At 48.9% G+C, this 20103-nt stretch overlaps 1 protein-coding gene across 1 annotated transcript; it reads left to right on the top strand.

Moving 5' to 3' along the window:
- The first annotated feature begins 5517 nt into the window (after positions 1-5517).
- On the top strand, positions 5518-18899 carry FADS1 (fatty acid desaturase 1). The gene is made up of 12 exons (XM_006214869.4): positions 5518-6130; positions 8019-8129; positions 8684-8881; positions 9593-9694; positions 9799-9927; positions 13183-13243; positions 14377-14453; positions 15377-15474; positions 15638-15734; positions 15992-16071; positions 16181-16306; positions 16652-18899. The coding sequence occupies exons 1-12, from the start codon at positions 5939-5941 to the stop codon at positions 16701-16703; spliced, it is 1323 nt and encodes a 440-aa protein (XP_006214931.1). The 5' UTR covers positions 5518-5938; the 3' UTR covers positions 16704-18899.
- Positions 18900-20103: the final 1204 nt, after the last annotated feature.

Below are 20103 nucleotides of genomic sequence, written 5' to 3'. Positions count from 1 at the left end.
TTGATTTTATTCATTCATACAACTAATTGTTTTCAGTATATATTAGGGATATAATAGTGAACAAGAGAGAGCCTCTCCCTCATGAAGCTTATAATCCAGTCAGGGAGACAGAAAATTAGCAAAGAAAGAATAAAACAATTACAATTCCTGTGAGAAAAAAATCAAAGCGAATGTCAAAACCATGAGTAAACAGCAGTAGGGAGAATCTTCCTTAGAAAGAGTGGTAGTCATGGAAAGAGCATTTGAAGAAATGAAATTTAAGTTAGGAACAGATGGTCGAGAAGGAGAGAATTATGTGAGAAGCAGGGAATCATATTTCAAGCAAAAGGAACAGCCATATGCAGAAGCTCTAACTCAGGAATAAGCTTAACGTGTTTCAGGAACAGAAGGCTGCTGTGTCCTTGGTAAGAGGAAGAGAGCCACCAGATGAGACTGGAGAGGTAGGCAGGTGCCACAGGAGTATGAATTTTATTTCCAGTGCTATCAGAAACCAATGACAGGTTTTAAGCAGGAAACTGACATGATCTTAAATTCTCAAAGACCGCTCTAGCTGTTCTGTGAATGGATCGGAGGGCGTCAAATATGGATAAAGGCAGGAAGGCTACTTAGGAGACTAATGTAGGACTCCAAGCAAGTGACAACAGCTTGGATAGAGTAGAGACACTGGAGACTAAGAAAAGGGAGGGCATTTATGATATTTCTGGAGGTATAACTGGCAGCACTTGGTAATCAATCAGCCATGGGGGCTTGTGGAAAGTGAAGTTTCAAAAATGACTCCCAGGCCTTTAGCTTGTCCCACTGAATGAACAGAGCATTTATAATGATGGGGAAGACAACAGAAGGGGAGGTTTGGGAGGTGAAGTAGGAGGGGGTTAGCTCAGGCTTGGACACGATGATTTGGATATGATGGTAAGACACCCCAGTGGAAGTGGCAACAAGGCATTGGATATGTGAGTAAAAAGCTCAAGAGTCATTGGGACTAAACATACAAATTTAATGGGAGGGATTTCTGGTCAAGCTGGCAGAGTGGTAGGACCACGAGCTTACCTTTCCTCATGACTACAACAAATCCACGACTGACTGCTAAATGACCATCAAAAAAAAAAAAAAAAAAGACTGGAACCCAGCAAAAAAGATCTTCTGCAACTGGCAACATAAAGAGGGAACTACAGCAGGATGGTAGAAGGGGTGTGCTTGTGATGATTGGGCCCCATACCCCTGGGGTGGGCAACCCATAAGCTGAAGAATAGTTAAGTTGCAGGGGCCCTCCCACAGGAGTGAGAGCTCTAAGCGCCACATCAGGCTCCCCAGCTTGGGTTCTGGCATTGGGAGAAAAGGAGACCCCAGGACATCTGGTTTTGAAGGCCAGTGGGACTTGGTGCCAGGAACCCCACGTGACTTGGGGAAACGGAAACTCCATTTGCTTGGGAAGCATACACGGAATCTCATGTGTGCCAGGTCCAAGGGCAGACGCAGTAATTTCACAGGACCTGGGCCTGGCATGCCTGCTAGATTCAGAGGGTCTTCTGGGGACGTGGAGGATGGCTGAGGCTCACCCAGGGGACATAAAAGCTGGTGGCGGACACTGTGGGAGTGTTCATCTACATGAGCTTTCCGGGAGGCTGACATCTTGATTGGATCATTAGCACCAAGACCTAGCCCCACCCAACAGCCTGTAGGGAAGCCTAAGGCCAAATATATGGGGGGGGGGACACAGCCCTCCTCCCATCAGCAGACCTCCTAAGCCACAAAGGCCTCTAGACACAGCCCTACCCACCAGAGGTCCAGGACCAAGCCTCAGTCAGCAGTGGGCAGGCACGGAACCCTGAATAAGCCTCTAGTCCAGCCTCATCCATCAGGGGGAGATACTAGAAATAAGAAAACAATCCCAAAGCCTGTGGAAGGAATCCACAAACATATAGAAAGATGGATGATATGAGGCAGCAAAGGAATATCTCCCAGGCCGAGGCACAAGATAAAATCCCAGAAGAAATAAGCGATGAGATAAGTAATTTAACTGAGAAAGAGTTTAAAGTAATGATGGTGAAGATGTTCAGAGAACTCAAGAGGCGCACAGATGCACAGAGTGAAGTTTTTAGCAAAGAGTTGGAAAATATAAAGAATACCCAAACAGAGTTGAAGAATAAAATCACTGAAATGAATCACACACTAGAAGGAACCAAGAATAGACTAAATGAGGCAGAAGAATGGATCAGTGAGCTAGAAGACAGATTAGTGGAAATCACTACTTCAGAACAGAAAACAGGAAAAAGAATGAAAAGGAATGAGGGTAGTTTAAGAGAACTCTGGGACAACATGAACTGCTCTAATATTCGCATTATAGGGATCCCAGAGAGAGAAGAGAGAGAGAAAGGACCTGAGAAAATTTTTGGAGAGATAATCACTGAAAACTTTCCCAAGTTGGGAAAGGAAACAGTCACCCAAGTCCAGGAAGTGCAGAGAGTACCACACAGGATCAGCCCAAAGAGGAACACACCAAGGCACACAGTCATCAAACTGCCAACAATTAAGGATAAGGAGAAAATATTAAAATTAGCAAGAGAAAAGCAACAAATAACATACAAGGGACTCCTATAAGGTTATCAGCTGATTTTTCAGCAGAAACTCTACAGGCCAGAAGGGAGTGGCAAGATATATTAAAGTGATGAAAGGGGAAAATTTACAACCAAGAATACTCTATCCATCAAGGCTCTCATTCAGACTTGATGGAGAAATCAAAAGCTTCACAGGTAAACAAAAGCTAAAAGATTTCAGCACCACCAAACCGGCTTTACAACAAATGTTAAAGGAACTTCTCCAGTCATCAAACCATAAAAAAAGAGAACAAAAAGAAGAAAGAGAGAAAAAAGGACCTACAAAAGATTTCTTTGGCTGTTCGGAGTCTTTTGTGGTTCCTTATAAATTTTGGAATTGTTTTTTCTAGCTCTGTGAGGAATGCATTGTTGCATTGGATCTGTGGATTGCTTTGGGTTAGTGTGGCCATTTTGACAGTGTTGATTCTTCCAATCCAAGAGCACAAGAAATCTTTCCATTTCTTTGTGTCATTTCAGCTTTCGGAGTATAGGTAACTTCCTTGGTTAAGTTTATTTCTAGGTATTTTGATGTTTTTGATGTAGTGGAAATGTTTATGCCAGTTATAAAAATTCTGGTTTTGGAAGTGAAAAAAAAAAGTGAATGAAGGGCTGCAAATGGCAAAGTATGGCAAAGTATCCTTCTTTCTTATAGGTGAGTTGTATTCCATTACATATATGTATGCTGCATCTTCATTATCTATTCAACTATTGATGTGCACTTAGGATGCTTCCATATCTTGGCAGTTATAAATAATGGTCATTCCAAACTACTTTAAACAAGCACACTAGGTTAACTATTAACTCATAGTGAAACTCATAACTATTCTTTAAAAATATTCAATAATTTTCAACAATAAAAATGGCATAAACTTAACAAGGGTGTCGAATTTAGTTGCCTTAAATGACAGGAAGGGTAATCTAAGAAACAGATCTGTTATCAAAAACATTATCTCTAAGTGAACACCGACCAGAGATACGGTATCTTGAGTAAAACTTTCATCAAAAAGGCACAGACAGCTACTGCTGGAAGGAATCTGACCTCTTTACCTTAGATATGGAATCTGAGATCAGAGAGGTTGACATGATGCCCAACATTACACAGCAGCACGTGGATAGCAGGACTAGGTCCCAGGTCCCTCAAATACCTATCCTCATTCTTTCTATCACATTGCCTCCCTTCCTTGCTTCATCTTGTTGGAACTTGCATTTAGAAGTGCATTTAGAATAGAATTTACTTGTAGGCTGATATTATAATTATTTGGATAGAAAGTGGGGAGATTGGGAGACTCCCAGAAGAGACCTCAAGTGGTTGTGCTTCATTCCTGTATGTTTAGAGCTCATAGAATTGGTGGGGAGGCAGTTTGTCAGGGGAGGCAGATCAGCATTCTTTCTTGTTCCGGTGACAGCAGCTGCCACGAAAGTAAACAACATAGAGTAAGTACTCAATAAATAAACTTTGCTGAGAAGCAACTGACAGCACAGGAGCCTAAAAATATCTCTATCATTTAATGCATTAATTACATATGTAGAACCTATCCTAAGAAAATGCTCAAATATAAACAATATGTTTTAAAATTTCTCATCACTGCAATATTTATACAAGCAAAAACCTCTAAACAAACATCCAATAGTAGGGAAAAGGTTAAATACATTAGTATATATATATGTGTGTATATATACGTGTATATATATATATCTACTTGCTATAAGAAGTACACAATCTTCTCATTATAAGTGTTCTAAGATTAACCTTTTCGCTTTACATAGAGATCCTTTGTACTGTGAAGTTGCATTAAAAGGTCAGAAAAAAGGCTGACAATCAATGCCTGGGGCACTGCAGAACTATTTTCTGGGGAAATCTGAAGGTCTGGGACCTATCTGTTCAGGCCTGCCTTCTCCCATTTTACAGAGGCAGGTCTAAGGGGCCTGGGAGGAAGAAGGTGCCGCAGAGAAGCAAGGACAGCAACACTGGCCCTGACACCTTTTTTGAACCAGGGTGGCTTTATATCAAACACGTTGATTGAACCCGCTGTTTAGGAACTCCTGCAGAGAGGAACTAAAAGGTATACATGAGTCCTAGGGTAAATTCCAGCCCCAGATATCCAATTGTTTTTAATAGACTTTATTTTTTTAGAGCAATTTCAGGTTCACAGCAGAACTGATCAGAAAATAGAGAGTTCGCACATAGCCCTCCCCACCCATACATATATACTCCCCTACCCTCAACATCCCTCATCAGTGTGGCATATTTGGTACAATCGATGAACCAACATGGACACATTATTATCAGCCGAAGTCCATAGTTTAATTTAAGGTTCACTCTTGATGTTGTACATTCTGTGGGCTTTGACAAATGCATAATGACATGTAGCCACCACTATAGTATCACACAGAATAATTTCATCACCCTAAAAATCCCTTGTGTTCCATCTATTCATTCTTCCTCCCTCCCTTTCCCCAAAACCCTGGAAACCACGATCTTTTTATTATTTCTGTAGCTGTGCCTTTTCCAGAATGTCATTTGGTTGGAATCATACAGTTTGTAACCTTTTCAGACTGGCTTCTTTCATTTAGTAATATGTATTTTGAGTTTCTTCCATAGCTTTCATGGCTTTCATTGGTGGAGCGGCGGGGAGGAGGCTGGAGTTCAACTGACGGATATCTGAGGTGTCGGGGTCTGAAGACTGGGGAGGACGCCTCTAGGCCAAAGACGAGGCCCCTGGGACTGCCTCTCTTCCATACCCTCACCGAGCACCCGCCCTGCCCCAACTCCGCAGGCCCGGCCGACCTCCCTAGCCGCGAGGCCGGCCCTCCTCCATCCACCCATTCAAGGCTCGGCCGCTGCCCACAGCCCCCAGCCGGGCCGACCTAAAGCACAGGGCACCCGCGCATTCGGTGCTGCTGCTCCAGCAACCACCCCACCCCGAGCCCGGCCCCGAACTCAGGAGCCTCTTCCGTTATCCGGTCTGCGGAGCCGCCTGGGAGCGAAAGCCAACAATCGGGAAGTGGGATCCCTCAGCGACCCCGCGAGGGGGCGCGCGTCCGTGCCAGACGCCGGCCTGCCACGACCCTCTCGCAGCCCCTGTCCTCCCCCGGCCGGCGGGAAGGCGGGGACTTGCTCCCCGCGCCACGCGGCTCGACCAATAGGAGCGCGCGCAGCAGGGCTCAGCGCTCAGCGCCCACCGCCTTGGTTACTGGAAACCCGGCGCGCGGGAGGCGAGGTCTGGCCGCTCGCCAGAGGACCCACTCCTTAAGAACTCCAGGTCGTCGCGTGCTATCCCGCGTGTCCCCTGCGCACGCCTGACCACCCCAGTCTCGCTGGCGCACGGCATAGTCCGGCCCGGATGGCTCCCGAGACCCAGGCCCATGGGCCGACCCCGCGCTACTTCACCTGGGAGGAGGTGGCGCAGCGCTCGGGACGCGACAAAGAGCGATGGCTCGTGATTGACCGGAAGGTATACAACATCAGCGAGTTCACCAGACGGCACCCGGGAGGTTCCCGGGTCCTCAGCCACTACGCGGGGCAGGATGCCACGGTGAGCGCTGCCAGACAGGGACACAGGGTGAGGCCGGGCCGGGCGGCCAGGGCCGGAGCTCAGTGCGCGAGACAGGAAGTTTGGCATCCGCGGCCGAACACTCACTTATTTGGGGAAAAGCCGGGAGGCGTCGGAGCATACCTGTTGCCGGGTGACTGAATGTGCTGCGTAGGCGGGATGCAAGGGCAGGAGAGAGGCTGTGAAAAGTGCAGTCTGGGGAGTAGGGATGGAGGCTGGCAACGTGCACACACAAAGGGCCGCGCCGTCCGTCCCTGCGCTCCGTCTGCGACCCCGAGTCTGAGGTCTCCTGGCGTCGACAGGCCCTAGAGCAAGGCTGAGGGAGGAGAGGAAGGAGAGCGGGGATACTGGGTCCCGGGGACGACCGTACTGCCGAGACCTCGAGAGGAGGGGTCAGTGGCAGGGAGAGGGGTTCTTGACCTGTCTTGGTGGCCAGGAGGGGAGCGCTGTCACTTCTGGACCGAGCGTGCTGAGCTATACTGGCTAGCGCGGGCAGGACAGAGAACGAGGGAACTCGGGGGGTATATCTGAGGCGTACGCGCTGTACAGGTGAAGACGGGAGGGCGGGGAAGGGGCTGCACCGGCTGGAGAGGGCTAGCTCCTGCTCGTGCACGGCAGGGAACTGGTGCTGAAGTATGGGGACTGCATAAGCATGCGCTTAGAGAGGACCCCCTGAGCGAGCCTGGAGTTCTGTGGGGAGGTTACCCAGCCTCAGGCCAGTGGAGTCTCCAGCTATTAACCGCGCAGACAGCTGTTTGCACTCCTGGGCTGTAACCTGGGTGCGGGGTCACATCTCTCCTCCCTCGGGCAGCACTGCCGAGACAGCGCGCGCCCCAGCCGCGATCCTGCTGCTTGCCTCTTTAGATAACCAGCTCTCGGAACTAAGGCACTTGGCACCTCCTTTCTGGGTTGGAGAGCTGAGGGTCTTTCCGTGGGACCGAAAGGTTGGAGCGTTCGCTCCGCAGCGTCCCCTCCACCTGTAGCCTAATCCCATTCTTCGGCTTAGCGGCGTGACCTCTTCCGTTGTCCCTACCCTTCGCCCTGCCATCCCAGAGCGTACCTTGAGTTCCCATTATGTCACGGAGGAACCTAACAGGGTGGGGACCCACCCTTCCCTCCCACTCATCAGGCCTGGGAGTCGATGCCGGAGCCTACACTCGTCTCCAGAGTGACTACTGGGGAGCTCAGGCGGTGGCTGAAGGCGAAGGTGTGGATTGGCGCATGCGTAGACGGAGCACCAACCCCAGGTCTTCCTGCAGTGTGACTTGGGGCCGGGTCGGCCGCGGCACGGACCACGATTGGTCCGGGTGTGTGGTGCCACCGGCTGGGAGCTCCGCCCCGGATCCCTCCTTGCTGCTTCCCCTTAGGGCCTGGGACTGTTTGACCTCCCGGGTTAATTTTGTTAATCTCCTCACTGAGGACCTTACCTTGCATAACCCAAATTAGTGCCCTAGAGCAGGGGATGTTCAGAGTGGGAGGGGAAATATGGAACCTCACCCGAAATAGCAGCAAGAGGGAAGGAAGGGGGAGAAGTGCAAAAGTTCCCTGGTTCCGACACATGGAGTCTCCCTCATCACATTTTATGAGACACCCAGAGGAAAGGTCCTTCTGTGGTCCCCCTACCGTGTTTCCTATTCCTTGGTGTGGTGCCCCTCTTACTAGAACACTGATGATGAGTGATCCTAAGGTGTGGACACCAGGGACAGGTCTGAGCATCCTCAAAGGCCAGCCGGCTGGAGGGAGGTGGTATCTGAACTTGACTACAGCCTCCTTACTGAATCAGGAGGATGGCCTTTGGTGTGAGCCTTCCACAAGCTCACAGGGGCAGGGCTGACTTCCTCACTGTTCTACCTTCTCCTCATCCTTGCAGGATCCCTTTGTGGCATTCCACATCAACAAGGGCCTCGTGAAGAAGTATATGAACTCTCTCCTGATTGGAGAACTGTCTCCAGAGCAGCCCAGCTTTGAGCCCACTAAGAATGTGAGACTCTGTTTGCTGTTTGGAGACCCTGTGGTTTTTGAGGGACAGAGGGTAGAAGGAAGGCATAGGTATGGTCACAGGTAACCACAAGCAGTAGTTTTGGGGTATCTCAAGATCCCTGCTTCTGGCTTTGGAACCTGTGGTTTTTACAAGGCCACCACCACTACCATCACCATCCTCAACATGAGACCTATCTACCGAACACACATTATGTGCAAAGCATAACACTATACAATCCTCACACATTTACAGATGGGAAAACTAAGGCTCAGAGAGCTTAAGCAACATGGCCAAGGATGACACCATTAGTAAATGGCAGAGCAGGAGCTTGAATTAATTCTGCTTAACTCCAAAGACCACATGCTCTTAGACATGATCCCATAGCACTGCCTCCTGTCATCCTTCCTCAGTGCTGTGGTATCTTTACCTAGGACTGTGGGCTCCCCACAGCTACCTTGGTGGGAGGTCTTTGAGCTTAAATGAGTCCTTGTCTCCAGCAGGGTTGGGTTGCATCAGGGAAGAATAACACCCCTTCCCTCTCCACTCTTCTACAGAAAGAGCTGACTGATGAGTTCCGGGAGCTGCGGGCCACAGTGGAGCAAATGGGGCTCATGAAGGCCAACCATGTCTTCTTCCTGCTACACCTGCTACACATCCTGCTGCTGGATGTTGTTGCCTGGCTCACTCTTTGGATCTTTGGGACATCCTTCATGCCCCTCCTCCTCTGTACAGCGCTGCTCACCACAGTTCAAGTGAGAGCCCTGGGCTTTTCAAGAGCACAGCTATGCTCAGCATCTGTGGGGAAAGTTCTTTGTACCTTTCAGGAGGCCAAGGAACCCTCTGACCAGGGCAGAGCTGAGGGCATGTGGGAGAGTTGGTGCAGAAAGAGAACACATTCCTTTGTCTGTGGCTTTTATCTGCTCATCATCACTACATGTGATTCATTTCTCTCATTGCCTCTCTAGCTGCTTCTCCAGGGTCCCCTTCTTCCTGTGGAATTTCTCTTGTGAAACTTCATGTTCAGATTCTGCCACAGTCCAGGTGTGCCAAGAACCAAGACTCTGGTTTCTCAGCAAAGCCTGGCTTCCTCCCCACCACAACACTGCCCAACATGCCAATAATGTGTGGGTCCTAATACCTGGCTGTCAAAATCCATTCGCTAAGCTTTCTACTTGCTTGAGTTTGTCCCTGTTTTCTGTAGTCTGGATGTTCAGTCCATCGTAAGTTGCAGAACTCCAGGGCTGGGGACACTGAAGAATAGGGAAGGGATAGATTTGCCCTGGCTCTCATGTGAGTTAGTTAGACCCAGGCTTCCTGACTCCTTTCCTGATGTGCTCTTTTAGGGTACTGCAGGTAGCACAGGCCTAGGTAGATGAAAGAAGAGGGAGAGGCTGAGCAGCTGAGGTCAGTAAGAGGGATGCTGGACCGGTGGGCCGCTCTCAGCACTAACCTTTCTCGCCCAGGTCCAGGCTGGCTGGCTGCAGCATGACTTCGGACACCTATCCGTCTTCAGCAGCTCTATGTGGAACCACCTGCTACATCATTTCGTGATTGGCCACCTGAAGGTCAATGGGACGGGGAGGGGCTCTCTGAAACTCCAGTCAATGAGGGGCTGCGCCGAGGAAGAGGGACACCAGGCTTTCATACTCAAGTCTCTGCTTTTCCATAGGGGGTCCCTGCCAGTTGGTGGAACCACCTGCACTTTCAGCACCATGCCAAGCCCAACTGCTTCCGCAAAGACCCAGACATCAACATGCACCCCATCTTCTTTTCCTTGGGAAAGATCCTCTCTGTAGAGGTGAGCAGAGGTATCATTGAAGGTCTTGGAGAATAAGGACCAGCGGCACAGAGGGCTTGGGGGGAAGTGTTCACAATGCTGTCAGTGTGGATAAGACACTGTGGGCTGGGCTGGCTGGCTATTTGGAAGTTATGGGAGGCAACAGGCAGTCAACGGGCTGCCCAGAACAGTGTTACTTGCCATCCCTAGTGAGTTCAAGCCAGCAGATAGTTATTGCAGAAGGGTACCGCATGCTGCTAAGGATCCAAAGGTTGACAAGATTGTTGGGCAAACCCTGCTCAGGCTTGAAGGTGATGGGTGGCCCTCCTTGCAGATACTTTTTTTAGACATTCCTACCCCAAGCAGTCAACCCCCCGCTCTTTGTATTCCTCTGTCTTAACACTGACATCCGACCATGTCTTCCCCACAAATAGCTACACTGTCTTACTATTCTCTGACGTCCATTACCTAGGATGTTCATTCACTGAGTAATTCTTCCCACCTGCCTAATCCTAGTCTGACTTCCTGGGTGGTCAGCATTGAATTTGAGTTGTCATCTAAGGTTGTGAACAAAAATCATAATGCAGCTGCTAAAGGATGAATGCCTGGGGGTAGATGGAGATCTGGTGAACCCTGAGTGAGCATAAGGCAATGGAAGGCTGTGAATGACCAGTGGAGTTCTTTGAAAAGTTAATTTAAAACTCGTCCCAAGGCTCTAGGCTGTAGTCAGAGTTCTGCCAGGCCCTCCTCCCCAACTTTATGACATTTCAGCATGCCAAGAGTTAAACTGTCATCAACTACATTTCAGTTCTAGGCATGAGTTCAAGACAGCCTGGCTCTCCTTTCCTCTCTAGCCATAAGAAGAACTCTGTGGAAAGGCTTTGGCAGCTCTGGCTGTCCCAGCATCAGCAGCCCTTAACTTGAGGCTTGTGCCTCCTCACCTGGCCACAAGGTCTTAATTTTCCCACTTCCTAAAAAGGGATTTAGTTGGTTTGCTGTATGTCCAACACTGCAGATGATGAACCAGCCCTTGGGTGGCTCCTTGGAGGGTAGTGTGGGTTATTTATTGGGCAGAGCACGGGGCTCTTTTCTGTTGTCACACTATAGAGGATTAAAGAAAAAGATGGGAGTCTTAAGTGGAAGACAACCTTCTCACACCACTGCCTCTGTTGCTTCTTGGTACTGGGGATTTCAGGAAACTCCCATCTGTGGACACTAAAAATAGAGAATGATCTGGGACCAAAATAACTTTGGGGGGGTGGGCATCTAGTTATGAGACTGAGGATAGGCTAGTCTGTTAGTAAATAGGGCTACAGGCTGCTCGGTGCTTGGTTCAGCCTTGCTAGGTCCAGTCTGAGTGTTGATCCCTGGGCTGACCCAGTAGCATCCACCTCAGTGTTTCCCAACTCTCCTGGAGAACAAGGAAGTATAGGGGACACTTCACCCTAAATACAACCTTCCTGGCCTCTGAGAGTTGAAACAGTGGGGCAGTTAGGATCATAATGGCATTTGACTGCCATTCAAGGAGGCAGCCAGTGGTCAAGGCTCCCTTCCATAACAGTCTCTCGAAAGGAGGCTGGAGTTCTGCTCACCCACCCACCAAATAAGACAGATGTTCTCTACTGGCCTCCCCCTCTCGGTTAATGTTGCATGGGGATGAACTTCACCCCCATCTCCAGTTCATCAGCAAGCCTTGCTGCCTCCAAAGCATATCCCAATCCATTGACTTATACATCTCCCCTGCCTCCCATCCCCAGGTCTGGTCCATCTCAGGTCTGGATTGTTGTTCCAAACTCCTCACTGGTCTTCCTTCCACTTACAGTTCATTTTCCCCACCGCTAGCCAGAGTGAGCCTTTAAAGCACAAAGCAGGTAATGCCACACCTGTTGAAAGGCCTCCAGGGTTTCCTATCATTGGAATAAACTCCTTACATAGCCTTACCAGGGCTTCTTAAGGCCTAACATGATTTGGCCGTCCCTAGTTTTCTGGCTGTATCAGCCATTCTCTCCTGTTGCCTATATTCCCAGCCATACTGGTCTTTCCATCCCTTGAACATCCCAAACCTTTGTTTACCCTGCTTTAACTGCTCTTACCCCCAGTGTCTACTCTGCTGGCTTCTTTTCATCATTCAGGTCAGCTCCCATGACAGGACCCCAGGGAAGCCATGTGTGACTACCCTCCCTCACTTTCTATCATACTTTCCTGTTTTTAATATGTAATTACTTTGAGCTCTGTTTACAAATTTATCACCAGCTTCCTCTCCTCAGATTATAAGCTCCACAAGGGTAGGAATTTTGTGTTATTCACCTCTGTGTATCCTCATACCTAGAACAGTGCCCCACACTTAGCAGATGTTCAGTAAATATTTGTGCAATGAATCAGTTAATGTAGAAAGAATGCTTCATTTAGCAGAAGTAGCTTGCACAGAATAAGGGCTCAATAAATGACCTGTCAGAACAGAGAGTGGAATCTTGAAAAAAGGATGAGCCAGCATTCTACTCTGGGGTAGAGTTCCTCCTGTGCTCTGTGGTCACCTGGTCACCAGAACCAACCGGGGCATAAGGAGCAGAAGGAGCCATCAAATGAGACCACAGAGCTTTGCTGTCATGTTTCTGTGTACTCACAGCAGGGGTTCCAGGCTGACTGGCTGACCTGGTGGCCCCAGCCTGCCTCTACAGCAGCTCAGCTTACAAAATCAGCACCACCAAGGGAAGACCTTGCCAGAACCTTCAGATTGCCAAGTTGTTCTTGGTATTCTTTCCCCAAATATTTGCCAAACATTGATTAGCTTTCAAGGGATTTTAAAAGGTTCATGCTGACATTTGAAGAGACTAAAAGACTTTGGAGAAGATCAGGGGCTGGATGTAGAGGAATACTGCCCAGTATAGGGGTAAAAATGGTTGTCTGTAGAGACCCTGATGTCAAAAAAGTAGCAGATGGAGAAAGGAACGGGGAGGGGGCTGGAAACCTGATGGGTGTCTCTGGACGAACACAAGGAGCCCTGAGGACCCACGGACTGTTGTGCTCACGCCTTGTGTGGGTGCAGGCCCCCAGGCCCCCTGCCGTGGTGTGGTGCATTTGGCAAACGGCAGCCCGGGCCTCATGTGCCAGGTGCTGGAGGTAAGGCTGGGCCTGTTGGAGCCTTCCAATGACACCAACAAGCCGACAGCCCCTCCAGTAGGCGTCAGCGCCTAAGGGGAGAAAGCCGAGGTCACAAGGGGAGAGGCATGAGTGACTGGTCTGTAAGTGCTGACTTGTGTTTGCTTTGCTTCACAGCTTGGGAAACAGAAGAAAAAGTACATGCCATACAACCACCAGCACAAATACTTTTTCCTGAGTGAGTGTCCTCATCCAACATGCCGGGCTGCCTTGGCAGGGGCTGTTGAAGGGGTGTGAGGAAGAAATGGCTCTCCAGGGATCATGGTATTTGAAGTGAAGGCCGGAGGAAGTTCTCCACCTCTAACAGGGACCCTGCAAGGGGGCAGCTGCCTTCTCAAGGAGCAAAATCAAGAGTTAGGCTAATGTTTGGTCAAAGGTCACTTGTATGGGGGGCAAACTAGCTTCTCCGGACCCACCCTGGCATGTACAAGAGAACTGAGTGGTAGGAGGCCATCCCAATTAAATCTAAGACCTCACTTTAAATTTTGTTAGACACAGACCAGGGCCAAGGTGACTCAGTGGGGCACAGTCCAACCCCCAGGGGAACAAAGGCAGGCTAGCTATGGGAGGACCCAAAGAGGGAGCTGAGGAGGAGAAAACACTTCGGTGGTTGTCTTAAGCTCTTTCTGAAGACTGCTATAAATTCCCTGCTTTAAAAGTCTGCTCTATAATGCCTCAAAATTTCTTAAGCTCCTTTAAAAATTCACATTTTGAAAAGGAAAGGAGGAATTTATCTTAACTGCCTATTACCAACCATCCCTACTGGAGAAAGTGGAGTGGGATAGAAGGGTGGAGCAGAAATGTTCGGACAGGGCAACTCTGGGAGTATCAGCAGTGCCTTTTTAAAGGCAGGGGAAGGGGGAGGGTATAGCTCAGTGATAGAGTGCATGCTTAGCATGCACAAGGTCCCGGTTTGATCTCTAGCACCTCCATTAAATAAATAAACCTAATTACCACTACCTCCCCCCAAAAAATAATTAAAAAAAAAAGTTAAAGGCATGGAAGCGGAGCACTTCCCACTGGTGGAGCTTGTTTCCCCAGCTGTCCTCTTCCACTGAAAATGCCAGGCTGCCCCGCAACCCCTGGGCTGGCATCCTCGTGGGAGACTTTGCTTTCTTCAAGCTTGCCTTCATGCCCGCCTTCCGTGCTGTCAGTCCTGTTGGACTGAGGAGTGCAAGGCAGCTAGAGGGCAATAGGAGGAGATGGCAGAGGGGGCAGCCCGTGCTGGAAGCCGTCTGTCCAGCACCAGCTGGCCCTTAAATGACCCTCATGCTGCTCACACCTCCTCCCTTGTCTCCATTTCATTCCTAGTTGGGCCCCCAGCCTTGGTGCCTTTCTTCTTCCAGTGGTATGTTTTCTATTTTGTTTTCAAGAGGAAGAAGTGGGTGGTAAGTATCCATGGCTCTAAAATCCCACATCCTTTGTCTCCAGTACCCTGAGGGATGGGAAAGGGGTTCCCCGGGGGAAATCCCACTGAGATTTTTCTCCAGGCCTAATTTAGAGCAAAGTAGAGCCAGGTATAGATGTTCCTTCTCTCTAGGTGAGGTGATTTGGGCTCAGCAGGCAGCCTGACTCCTAATGCCCTATTTCACTAACTCAGTATCTCCTGAGGTTATTGTACTGGACTTAATAAAGCCAGGGGCTAGGCTGGGGAGGGGGAAGATGAATAAGAGATGGCACCTACTCTCAGGAAACTTCTGATGAAGCAGGATGTGGTTGACACCAGAGAAGAGGTACAGGCAGAATGTTCTGGGATTCCAAAAGGGACCTGACTGCATCTGGCTGGATAGCAGGCATCAGAAAAGACTTTGTGAAGTCACTTTTCTAGCCAGACTTGGAGGACAGGCAGAGGTGGAGGAATGGGAATGGACTCTGAGCAGAGAAGCTGGGACTTAAGGGGCAAATGGCCACTAGACATGTTGTGGAGGACTTGGTTGTCAGGGGAGGAGTGTGGTGTGGAAAACTGATTGGAGATTTGACCAGGGCACTGGCACAGACTGAGCCATGGTCCTGGAAGTTTCATTTGGCAGCATGATGAAGGGATGAAGGACGGAGATGGGTTGAGAGGAACTGGAGGCAGGGCGACCTGACAACTGTGAAGGAAACAGGCAAGGGGGGCTGGGGGACACCACTAGGAATGGAAGGAAGGCACAGTGGCCCCGGATGGTGCAGGACTGGGCAGCTGAGAGAGGCTGCCGTGACTGCTTCATTCTGAGGACCTGGGAGAAGGGCTGCACCATGTGAAGAAGTAGGTGCCGTGAGAGAAGAGGTGCTGTGTGCCAGTCGCAGTGCTCTCTGCCTCTCACTGCAGGACCTGGCCTGGATGACCTCCTTCTATGCCCGTGTTTTGCTCACTTATGTGCCACTGCTGGGACTGAAAGGCTTCCTGGGCCTTTTCTTCATTGTCAGGTAGTGTTTGATAGGGGAGGAGGGACTGGCGCAGAGAAGCAGATGTTTGGGAGTAACCAGTCTGGTCTGGGGGCTGTGCTGGGGCTTCAGACAGCCTGGCTGAGGGAGGGTAAGAATCTGAGCTCTGCTTGTAGTGGTTTCATCTGTGTGCCAAATCCACCAGGCTCCTGGAAAGCAACTGGTTTGTGTGGGTGACACAGATGAACCATATCCCCATGCACATGGATCACGACCAGAACGTGGACTGGGTCTCCACTCAGGTGAGGGACAGTCACTTGGAATACCTGGGCGTAACACAACTAATTAAAAGGGTGGGTGGGCACAGATGCAGGGTAGAGAGTAGGGGGCAGTAACAACAGAAGTTCCCAAACCCTGCCTCATTGGCTTGAAACTTCTCTCCTGCCACCATGTGGAGAAGAGGACCAAGGACAGTCCAGCTTTGCCTGGAGAAGGCTGGGCTTGGGCTGGCCCTTCCATCCGGTCCCTGAGCCCTGCTCCCACTAACCTTTTGCTCCAGATCCAGGCAACATGCAATGTCCACAAGTCAGCCTTCAATGACTGGTTCACTGGCCACCTCAACTTCCAGATTGAGCACCAGTGAGTAAGGAGGCCTGGGAGGCAGGGACCTGGGGAGGGTCCATGTAGGAGGGGAACAGGGGGAGCAGAGGAGTCGGAGACACTCGACTGTTCCTTGTTCTCCCTGAAGTCTTTTTCCCATGATGCCTCGACACAATTACCACAAAGTGGCTCCCCTGGTGAAGTCTCTGTGTGCCAAGCATGGCATAGAGTACCAGTCCAAGCCCCTGCTCTCAGCCTTCGCTGACATTATCCAGTGAGTATTTGAACCTGGGAAGAGGGCTGGGAGGGCGGGGAGAGGGCAGGGCCGTGGGGGCAGTGGTGAAGTGCGGGGTGGGAGCAACAAGCAGGTTTCCTTGGTTGTTGGGAATGGAGGGCACCAAGGTAAGGGCAGGGCGCTCTACTGGCCTTGTGGCCAGTTCAGGCCTTTGCTCTCAGTGCCATGGCCCAAGGTCTTTCTCAGAAGTGAAGGGGGCCTTACACCAGGGAGAGCAGCCTCCATACCTCTCTAAGAGCCACACTGCTACCTTTCTGGTGGGTAGCTTGGTTTTTAGGCTTTGCCCTGTCTCCCTCACTGCTTGCTCCCATCTTGCCCCCACAGCTCACTGAAGGACTATGGGCAGATCTGGCTAGATGCCTATCTTCACCAATAAGAACAGCCTCCCATCTGGAAGAAGAGCCTCTGGAGCCAAAGCAGAGGGGAGCTTGGAGACAATGCCACTACAATCCTAACATTCAGGGCGTGGGTGGGTGGGGTGGGTTTGAGGAGATAAAGACTCTGGCTCAAACCCTTCCCCTTTATCTTCTAGGCACAGATCTGAGACCCAAAGATGGGTAGAGGGAACATGCAAGCGCCCTCGAAGGAGGGATGTGGCTGTTGGCACAGGGATGTGAGAGTTTTGTTTCCTTTTTCAGTTGGCAGATGCAGGTGGTGGTTGTGCAAGAGGGAGTCTGGAGGGTGTTAAAATGGTGGTGGGGGAGGGGAGCAGTCTACTGAGCCCAGAAATCAGGAAGAGATTTAACACTAAAATCCCAACCCAGGAAAGGGGTGAGCTCATCCCCTTGGTTGACTTCTCAGTGCCTTCTCTAACCTCACTTACAAACCTGAGATTTGCAGGCTGGAGGAAGACAGCAGCTAAACTTTTTGAGCAAGATTTAGACAGGAAGCATCAGTACTTAGAATTCCGAGGCCTGGCATAACACAGTGCCTGGGAGCTCAGCTCACTCCAGGACTAGGTGTGACCTATGTCTGCCTTGAGAAGCAAATCTTCCACTTTAGAAGTGGGGAGAGCAAAGGCCAGGACTGTGGTATTGGAGGCAGCTGGCCCTGAAGGATCCTGTCACTACTGAATTTGGTCTCATGTTCCCTCCAGGGTACCAAGGGAGCATGAGGTCCCAGGTCTTGCCAAAACAGCCTGGAGAGAGAGTTGCTGACCACTAAAATCCTTTCAGTTTTTGATTCACCTCTTGTAACCACCACCCAAGGAACACTCCTAGGAAAAGGAATCTACTTGCTCCATAAGTGAGCAGACGGGGCACTTAAGTCATTACTCGCATAGAAACAAACAGAGGCTCCCGTGGTTTCTCTTTACTCCCCTACCTGTAAGTTTTACAAAGTAGCAATCAGCACAGGTGGGCCACAGTCAATTACCAGTCACGAGGAAGACACAAATTTCAATCATAAGGAACATAAGGGCTAAGAAATTTCCTATAACTCAAATTACGTTATAGCACTACTTGTGAGCAGGAGCAGTGTCATAGTTCTAACCAGAAATAGGAAGACAGAAACACAGAAGTTTGTGATCATCATTGCTGTCATTCAGCATGGCACAGCTCTGGCAACTCTGTTCAAGTATCTTTCTCTTCTGGAGACCAAGAAGGAACTAAGAAGAATCTCTTACAACTTTATCAGTTTAATACTGAAATTTCTGAATCTGGTTTTTAAAAGAAACACTTTAACTCACCTCTACAAAGTGATCATAGGAATGTGCCATGGAGGTCTTGCCTTAACTGCTAGGGCTTATCAACAGCCACATTCTCTTCCCTCCTCACACCCACTGCCTTCCAGTTCAGGAGAGGGGATTATCCACCTGTTCAACAGCATCTAGTCTAAGCATATTGAGCATTTTGGACACTGGTAAGAGAGAACGTCAAACTGGAAGGAAAAACAGCACTGGGAGAGTTCACATTTAGTTTTGGCAGAGGATGGAAATTAGGGAGATGAAGGTCCTAAGGCATGTTGGGGCGGGGGTACCCCCTATGGAAGGGCTATTGTGATTAGATATTGTCAAAACCAAGACTAAAACACATACACATGGGGGAGAATGAGTTACACATTTGGAGCAGGACCTGTTTTTAAACATTCTGTGTGGAAAAATTAGAAGCAGAATCACTCCAGAACAAGTGCTGATCCCAGCCTATCCAGCCATCTTGCTTTAGGCCCAGGCTGCCCAATCTGAGCAGAGCTAGTGAGGCTTATTGAGCCAAGTCCAGGTCCTCAAAGCACCTCAACTACTGTGGCCTTCTCTCCTCAGCCCAGACCAGTGTGGTCTCACACAGCCACAAAAGGACAGACCATTGACAAAAAGCTCAGGCTGTTATCTCAAATCCAAACTGGCAAGAGAAAAAAAGATTTGAGATTAAGTCGCCTCAGGTAACAGAAAGTGGCAGAACTAACATTTGAACTCACTTTTTTAAAAACTCCATCTTTGTTCCTTTCATGTTCCTACCACTTTGCCATAGGCATTTAAATTAGATCCACTATCAGTATCCTCTTTGTATGTGGCAACTTGATTACCACATCCCAATGAAGTAAAACTAAGAAATAAAGTTAATTTTGACCAAATGAAGGCTATTTGCTTATAATCCATAATGTTCTCCGTACCTGTTGACAGGACCCCCTGTACCTCTGCTCTAAGTTACCGTCTACCTCTATGGCTCAAACTTCTTCCTGAACGTAAGTCCTCATATAGACTCCCCTTTGTAAACCCCTTGTGCAGACAGAGGATCATCAGGACCCTCTGGAAAACACCAAGGCACAGGTGGACTATGGCAAGGAAAAGCCTAGCCCTTTCCTTGACACCCATATGCTCAAATGCTAGATTGCCTACGTACACTAGCCAGGTTTTAACGCATCGTTTCTTCCTGTCATAAAGCAATGCCCTCACCCTTTTAAATTCATACCTAGTCTTAGTGCTAGTAGTCTCCATAGGTTTCCTTTTTGCCTAAATCTTTCTTTGCAGGCACAGTACCTCAGAGCCAGGCTGTCAATCAAAGCCCTTTTAACTTATACCCTACTAGAACAGCTCTCTTCTTTGAGCAAGAATATTAGAACATGATAAATAAAATCTGTAGGACTGATTTCCCTTGCAGTGTGCAGTAGTTAATAACTCCTAGAAAAGATATGGCAGCTCAACTTCAAAAAATAAGGAAAACAAACCACTCTACCTGCTACCATAGGGGACAAGCCCTTAAGTAGAACTACTGCACTGAGGCAGTAACTCCTAAGAAAACTTACCTCTGGCCCCCATCACCATTACTGCAGGCTTAGAATTAAGAAAATGGAGTTCAAATAAGTTGAGTGGCTTGGCTCAATCTGGGAAAATTGGTTTCATGTTGTCAGTTGCTAGATAGCAGTGAACAAATAGATCCCTGCCCTCAAGGGAGGACTTTCTGTCTACAGTGGTTTTCAGAGTCCCCTAAGTATGAGGTGTTGCTGGGGTGGAGTAGGGGGATCTATATCCCATTCCTGTTTCAACCAGAGGAGCTCCGATATCCTGAGATTCTATATAAGATTTCACTTGAAAGATAGGTTGCTCCATTTAAAAACTACTGGTCTTTAGTCTTCTCCTTGCTTAATTTGTCAAAACACTGTGAAATTTCAGACCGCTTAAGTGTCCTGGTTAACTTTAAATGGCAGTTAAGTGACAGGAATGCTAAAAAAAAATTACAAACTCAAACAGCCCCTACCAAGTTTCATCAGTGTTATAAAACTTTCAATGTACCAAAAAAAAAAAAAACTCTATGAGAAATAGCAACCTGAAGTTGATGTCA

The sequence above is a fragment of the Vicugna pacos genome, chromosome 10 (assembly GCF_048564905.1).
Source record: "Vicugna pacos chromosome 10, VicPac4, whole genome shotgun sequence".
In the NCBI taxonomy this organism is placed as follows: domain Eukaryota; kingdom Metazoa; phylum Chordata; class Mammalia; order Artiodactyla; family Camelidae; genus Vicugna; species Vicugna pacos.
Note: the sequence above shows the minus strand (reverse complement) of the source record. Positions and strands in the feature narration are given on the sequence as shown.